This window comes from Danio aesculapii, chromosome 22 (assembly GCF_903798145.1).
Source record: "Danio aesculapii chromosome 22, fDanAes4.1, whole genome shotgun sequence".
NCBI lineage: Eukaryota > Metazoa > Chordata > Actinopteri > Cypriniformes > Danionidae > Danio > Danio aesculapii.
This window is the reverse complement of record NC_079456.1, coordinates 212,501-220,000: the sequence shown is the minus strand read 5'-3', so window position 1 is coordinate 220,000 and position 7,500 is coordinate 212,501. Positions and strand designations below refer to the sequence as shown.

The window sequence follows — 7,500 nt, the reverse complement described above, 5'->3', positions numbered from 1 at the left end:
GAGCGAGACGGTGCGGATGACGAGAGCGAGACGGTGCGGACGACGAGAGCGAGACGGTGCGGAAGACGAGAGCGAGACGGTGCGGACGACGAGAGCGAGACGGTGCGGGTGACGAGAGCGAGACGGTGCGAATGACGAGAGCGAGACGGTGCGAGTGACGAGAGCGAGACGGTGCGGGTGACGAGAGTGAGACGGTGCAAGTGACGAGAGCGAGACGGTGCGGATGACGAGAGCGAGACGGTGCGGATGACGAGAGCGAGACGGTGCGGATGACGAGAGCGAGACGGTGCGATGACGAGAGTGAGACGGTGCAAGTGACGAGAGTGAGACGGTGCGGGTGACGAGAGCGAGACGGTGCGAGTGACGAGAGCGAGACGGTGCGGATGACGAGAGCGAGACGGTGCGGATGACGAGAGCGAGACGGTGCGGATGACGAGAGCGAGACGGTGCGATGACGAGAGTGAGACGGTGTGAATGACGAGAGTGAGACGGTGCGGGTGACGAGAGCGAGACGGTGCAAGTGACGAGAGTGAGACGGTGCGGGTGACGAGAGCGAGACGGTGCGGGTGACGAGAGCAAGACGGCGTGAATGACGAGAGTGAGACGGTGCGAATGACGAGAGCGAGACGGTGCGGGTGACAAGAGCGAGGCGGTGCGGGTGACGAGAGCGAGGCGGTGCGGATGACGAGAGCGAGACGGTGCGGATGACGAGAGCGAGGCGGTGAGGGTGACAAGAGCGAGACGGTGCGAATGACGAGAGCGAGGCGGTGCGAATGACGAGAGCGAGGCGGTGAGGGTGACGAGAGCGAGACGGTGCGAATGACGAGAGCGAGGCGGTGCGGATGACGAGAGCGAGGCGGTGCGGGTGACGAGAGCGAGACGGTGTGAATGACGAGGTGCCAATGATGCATTTGGTGTGATTTACGTGAATGAGGCAGTGCAAATGAGGCAGTGTGAATGACGTGATTGAGGTGGCGCGAATGATGCTAGTAGCGCAAATGAGGCAGAACGAATGATATGATTCGTGCAAATGATGCGGTGCGCATGAATGAGGCGGTGCGGATGACGCGAGTGAGGGCGGTGCGAGTTGAGCGTTTTGCGTGTTTGCCGTGAATCACTCGAGCTGAAAAATCTGAATTTCAGCAGACATTAGCGACACGGTAACCAGTTAGGAGATTCCTCCTCTAGGGGTTTGATTATGACGTAGCACTGTTGTTGGAGTCCCGGGGGAAAATCCTCCTGCTGACACCGACAACAGCTCATCAAACTGGGCTGGGCTCAGTTCAGTCTGCAGCACCGCTGAAAGCTCCATCATCCAGGTTCAGTTTCAGGAGGAGTTGATGAGCTCAGAGCCGCTGCACCTCTGAGAGGATGTAGTGCACTCAGACACGGCGCCGAACACATCTACACTGTTTATCAGCCTTCCTAAAGCACAAACACAGCTACTCCCTCAATAACATCCATGTTAGCCGTTTAGCATTGAAGCTAGAGTCACCGGGCAGACAGAAGCCCCGCCCATGATGTGAATCCGCATCTGCTGCTCAGTGAATCTGTCGAGAGAATGACGCGAGTAAACTCAATGTTCACGCGTCTGTTTACACACGATTTATTGACACGTGCTGGTGTCTGGTGTGAACACAGCATAACGAGAGCTCATGAAGGGTCACGAGACGCCGCTGCTGATCAGCAAGTGTGTGTGTGTGTGTGTGTGTGTTTCTGCAGGAGGTGTTTGCTAAAGAACATCAGCTGAACTCCATGAAGACCTGGGCACTGCGGCTCGCCGGCTGTACACTCATGTTCCTGTCCATCAGCCTGAGCACACGCGTCATACACACACTGGGTAACACACACACACACACACATGCACATACACACACAGTATGTTGTTAGCGTGCCTCTGATGCTCTTCTGTGTGTGTGTGTGTGTGTGCAGTGGAGCGTGTGCCTCTGCTGGGTGGTCTTCTGGCAGTGGGTCTGCAGCTCTTCTGTCTCTCCTCCTCCGTCTCTCTGTCTCTGCTCACCATCGCCGCCGGCTGGATCTACTATCGCCCCCTGCTGGCCCTCTGTGTAGCGGCTGCTGCGCTAGTGCTGCCGCTAGCCCTCGCACACGCTAGAGCGCCCGCCAAGAAGAGGCAGTGACTCGACACACACACTCCAGCAGCACGCATGTACGTGTGTGTGTGAACTACTGCAGAAACACAGGATTGACCTCATGGATGGCAGCAACACACACACACACACACACACACACACCACTGTTACAGCACACACAGACGTCTGCTGAGCGAGGCTCCTGATTGGCTGCAGCACACGACTCTGTCTTGATCAGATCTGATGTGAAAAGAGAATCTTCAATAAATGTTGAGTCTCCTGGAGCTCGCCGTCTCTCTGTGTTTCCCTCTCTGAGCGCTCGGACAGGCGGACGCCACTGTTAAATGATGAATTTATTGATCATGGAGCTCACACAGACGGTGATACTGTAATGACGGAGCGTTCAGCCGTGACACACACACACACACACACACACACACACACGAGCATCTTATCAAGGCTTTAATACACAAACATAGCCAACTGGGTGTCCGGTGCGGGACAGAAGAGCGCCTCAGGGTGCTGCAGAGTCTGGTCCTGATGGGCTCTTTGCATATTTGATTAGCAGACAGTCTGAGACGAACACAAGCGGTAAACACTGACAGGAAGTCGCACTCCGTCACAGCAGCAGGCATTTGCTGCTCTTCTTGCCCTTGCGCGCCTGCAGCGCCGCCCTGGTGGCCATCTCGAACACCTCCCGCACGCCGTCCTTGGATTTGGCAGAGCACTCCATGTAGCCGAAGGCACAGATGCGGTTGGCCATGTCCCGGCCCTCCTCAGGCTTCACCGGCTCCTGCAGGCGGGAGAGAGAGAAAACAAACGTGTATATCTTTAAAAAGGAGACAAGCGTGAGTTAAACCAGTACACACACACACACACACACACACACACACACACACACACACACACACACACACGTGTCCACAGCAGCCTGCGGGATATTCTTTCTAGCGTTGATCTAATCAGCACCGTGTAGGTCAATAACATGCGTGCTGTAAAAATTGACAACAAATGAACAGAGTTTGTTCCTCCATGATGAGGAGTTAGACAGGGCTGCCCATCCATATGTTTTCAGCCATGTTGTTCACAACACTGATCCATCCACAGAGTTTGTAATGTAGTCAAGTGTGTACAAACACAAGCGCAGCCATTTAGAGCTCACTTCTGCTTGATGATGTCAGAATTTACCGCGATTCTGGAATGGATGTGTGAATGGAAAAATCCCGGAACCTCCTCGCCTGTGTGAACAGCGCTTTTCTGTACCGGTAGAGTCGAAATTTTCCAGATATTTACTGCGATCAGTGTGTAAAGGGATAATGAAACATCTGGAGCCGCCCTGCTCAACCCTGAGCCCATCAGAAATCAAACGTCTGCTCTTTACAGATGATTCTTCTGTCTACACCTCCAGAGGATCACAGCGGCTGCTCCACATCAGACACATTCAGTCTAAAACACTGATCTTCCAGAGCAGATCCAGGCGTAGCGGAAACACACACATCTGAACATGAGCTCTACAGGAAGCGTCAGTCTGCCAGTGAGTGATCTGAGCTAGAGCTGACGACTGATCTAAAGAGATCACGATCTTAATCCAGCATCTCCACCCTTCAGCCAGTCGAGTTCGGGAGAAGCATAAAGGCGGTCGCACACGTCTTCACACTGTTGTACATACACACCTCCAAATGGTGCTGAAGGTGTAACACACTGCATTAATAAAGTATAATTCAGCCATGTAATGATGTGCACAGCCACGAGATCACACATGAGCTGACGCACTGTTTACTACAGAGAGGACATGTGCGCCTGTGAATAATGTCTACTGTAAGTGTTTGCCCTATAATCTAATAATGTTGTCAATGACAGATGACAGGCTCATGCCACAATAATTCAGCTTCAGAATTAGCCATAGTTGTATTGAGATGTCGTCACTTTACTGTGCATTATTGACCAGGACACATTCAAAGTCTTTTACCCAGCAGTAGAGCTACACACAGGCCTATTACAAGTAACACGAGATATGTAATAATAATATTACTAAAAGCACAAACACGCTGCTTTACACTCTCGTTCATCTGTGTATACGACATGTAGAGCTCTGGCTCAGGAAGATCTCCGAGTAACACAGCTAGGTACTGTTTTTATTACCTCAATATTGTAATGCAGCACTCTACTGCATCACACCATGCTGAATCAGGGGTTTTCATTAGATCAACACAATGAAAATTAATGAACAGCTGGAATACACCAGTCTTCAGTGAGTCTACATTATACAAGCTTCACCTCTTCAATGCAATTAGTGAAACCAATCAACTTTTTTAAGATATTCTAACACTCTACACTCACTGGCCACTTTATTAGGTACACATCACTAGTACCGGGTCGGACCCCCTTTTGCCTTTAGAACTGCCTCAATCCTTGGTGTCAGATTCAACAAGGTGCTGGAAAATTCCTCAGAATGAAGCCGCATTGGTGCTGACTGACCCGCAGGTCTGCACAGAACACACAAGGGTACTATCACCTCAACTCAGCAGGATCTTCAGTCGGGTCAGGAAGAAGACAGCAGGTGAACAGAGAGTGAATTAATAACGGGTGCGAGATAACACTCAGTGTGAGCGGGACAGGAGAAGCAGACCAGCGCAGACTCTAGGCTGTGGGTTCGGGTCTGTATGGCACTCCTCACAGATGCTGCTGCTTTATTAACCTTCCTCTTCATCAAACACTCACTAGTGAATTACACTTCATTAGTGAATATTTCCTTCATTTCACATTAGAATTTAGTGTCAATAAACATGCCGTGGGGACAGCGAGCTGTGGGGGAGCGGATGGGTTTCTCTGAGTTTAGTGTAAATCCTGCACACATTTGATCCAGAAAGTCCTGAAGATGATATGGCATGGTCTAAATCATTTGATGCAGATATTGAGTCAGAACACATGGTACTGTGTGCTGATTATATTCCAGCTGTTGTGTGGCCTCCAGAACTCCATCATCTCTGCTAAACTCTTCATATATCTTATATACATGTCGAGTCTGGAGTTTTTGAGCCGTCAGTAGAGACTGACACTTTCAGACAGACATCTTTCCTCTTCATTACCTGTACAGAGCTCCTGCAGATCAGCTGCTGGCAGTATTGCAAGTGCGTCAGTGTAGTTCAGATTTAATGCTGATTGTCTTGTTTTCTTGCCATCTACATCAGTAATCCACCCATGTGTACAGTATACTCTCTCATAAAGGGTTTCCAGTTCTTCTTTAACTGGAAGAGTCTGGGTTTTCCTCCTTAAAAACACAGCTACAGCATACTGAGGTGTGTGTGATATGTCTAAAGTTCCTCTGCATCTCCTCCTGCTGCACTGAGACCGGTGATGTGCTGAAGCTCCTCATGCTGTTCTTCAGGACTGATGCTTTATTCCATCTCATTTCTGAAGCTGAATCGTTCACTGCAGACATTATAAATCTGGTCTTAGCAGTGCTCAGCAGCTGTTTTCAATGGTTGTCCACTTGCTCCTGGATATACCCTCACCATTTGTCTGGTACTTTCTTTAAGCATTAATCCCCCCCACACTCCAATCGCTGACCACCACCTTTATACATAAATCAGCTTCCTGTTCTGACCTCAGGCCAATGGCTGAGAAAGCACCAATCAGAGGCCTCCTTTTTAAGACATCATCATGTACTGTAGACGTCTTGCGGAGTATTTACAGTGAATAAAACCTACACAACTACACAACTGAAGCGTATTGATACTAAACATGAAGCCATTTCAGCCACCCTGTCAAACACACACACACACACACACACCTGCTTCATCTTGGAGAGCTCACGCCGAGTGTGTTCGTCGTTCCGCAGGTCCTTCTTGTTGCCCACCAGGATTATGGGAACGTTTGGGCAGAAATGTTTGACCTCAGGAGTCCATTTCTCTGGAATATTCTCTGCAGGAGACACACAAGATGATGATCAGCACTCAGTAGTGTTCAGGGCTCCACAGTGCGACCATTTCGCTCGCATTTGCAACCAAAAATAGACGCGTGCGAACTGGTAAATGTATTTACTGGCACATGTCGATTCGTTTCATTAAGCTTGAAGATGACTTGATTCACTCGGCCACGGTACATCTACATGCTCTTCACACTAGCTTATGGTACATTACATTAGAAATCTATTGTGACTGTAGCACACCTGACGCTCTCAGCAACAGCACCACTGGTGTATTTACCTCACGTCATGTGGGCTTTACATCGTTTTGAAGGAGAATGGCGGCATGTGGCACATCATGCGAGCTTCGTAGAAAATGTTTACATTTCGGCCATGGATGGCATATCGTGGCACATGCAGTGTGAGACCCAATTCAACATCAGTGCTTCCCACACAGACCTTACCTGGGCGTCCCGGTTCTGTGTCCGCAGGAAACTGAGAACACTGCCACAGACTCACATGCTCTGCAGACCCACAGAGACGCGCTGGACACAGAACTGCTGTTCTGATTTTGGTAGTAGCGTTGAGAAGAGCGCGAGGACACGCGGAAAAGAAAAGCCTTTTACTAAACAGACTGACCCAGCTCATTATTCGGGGTGACAATACATCCTCTTTTTCACAGACATGTCCCAGATTCTGCTGTCGATATTAATTGAATCAGTTTTTACTTTAAACGCTAACTTCAGCCGGTGGGTCTCAATCTCTCAGCAGCACCAACACTACAGCAGAGAGAGAGCAGATCTGACCGGTCAGTGGAGCACACGCAAATAAACCTACTTATTTAAAATGAGCTGAAACAACACAACTCTTGAGATTTCATTAGGACAACTTAATGTTTTCATGTTTAATCCACAGAAATTTGTTTAAAGTGTGAAGTTAACTTAATTTGTTTCAGGACAATGAATGTGTGGAACCACAGTGGAGAGTACGATTAGTTTACTTAAACACACTGAAAATAAACACAGTGTCATGTAAAGGGGGTAAATGCTGAACTTTTCTAGAAATGTGTCTGTTAAATAGGAATAAGGAGTTAATAAGAGTTTATTCTGTTTTAATAGAGAGGGGGATTTTACTTTGGGGCAGAAGGAAACTTTCATTCATACAGGCATTCCCATATTCAGCTTTAAAAAGCCCAGAGAGACCTCAGATAAACAGAGTCAGCTCTGCACATGAGTTTGCACTTCGGCCTGTCTTTACATCGTCGTCACTGTGGGCAGTAGGGTGGAAACGGTAGAATATATCGTGCAAATAAATTAATTTTGATAATAAAATTATTCTTAAGTCACATTATTTTCTGTGCTGTGCAGAAAAGGTGTTTCAATCCAGCTACTGCGAGTCTATGTCTTAGTATATTAAAGATAACATGAGCAATATATATTATTATCAATAATCATGTTTGGTTTGAGAGCACTGACAGCCATAATCCTCTTATGACACACACAG

At 48.8% G+C, this 7,500-nt stretch overlaps 2 protein-coding genes across 2 annotated transcripts in view; one reads left to right on the top strand and one right to left on the bottom strand.

Annotated features, from left to right (window-relative positions):
• LOC130215974 (transmembrane protein 43) overlaps positions 1 to 2,374 on the top strand; it is a 6,539-nt gene extending 4,165 nt beyond the window's left edge. Inside the window, exons 11-12 of the mRNA XM_056447845.1 lie at positions 1,723 to 1,840; positions 1,933 to 2,374. Of these exons, the coding sequence (XP_056303820.1) occupies positions 1,723 to 1,840; positions 1,933 to 2,138 (324 nt within the window). The 3' untranslated portion in view covers positions 2,139 to 2,374. The remainder of the gene's footprint in view (positions 1 to 1,722; positions 1,841 to 1,932) is intronic.
• Positions 2,375 to 2,539: 165 nt separating this feature from the next.
• zgc:153713 (RhoA_like domain-containing protein) overlaps positions 2,540 to 7,500 on the bottom strand; it is an 8,452-nt gene continuing 3,491 nt past the window's right edge. The window contains exons 4-5 of the mRNA XM_056447842.1: positions 5,884 to 6,014; positions 2,540 to 2,883 (exon numbers count right to left, since the gene is read on the bottom strand). Coding sequence (XP_056303817.1) covers positions 2,710 to 2,883; positions 5,884 to 6,014 — 305 coding nt within the window. The 3' untranslated portion in view covers positions 2,540 to 2,709. The remainder of the gene's footprint in view (positions 2,884 to 5,883; positions 6,015 to 7,500) is intronic.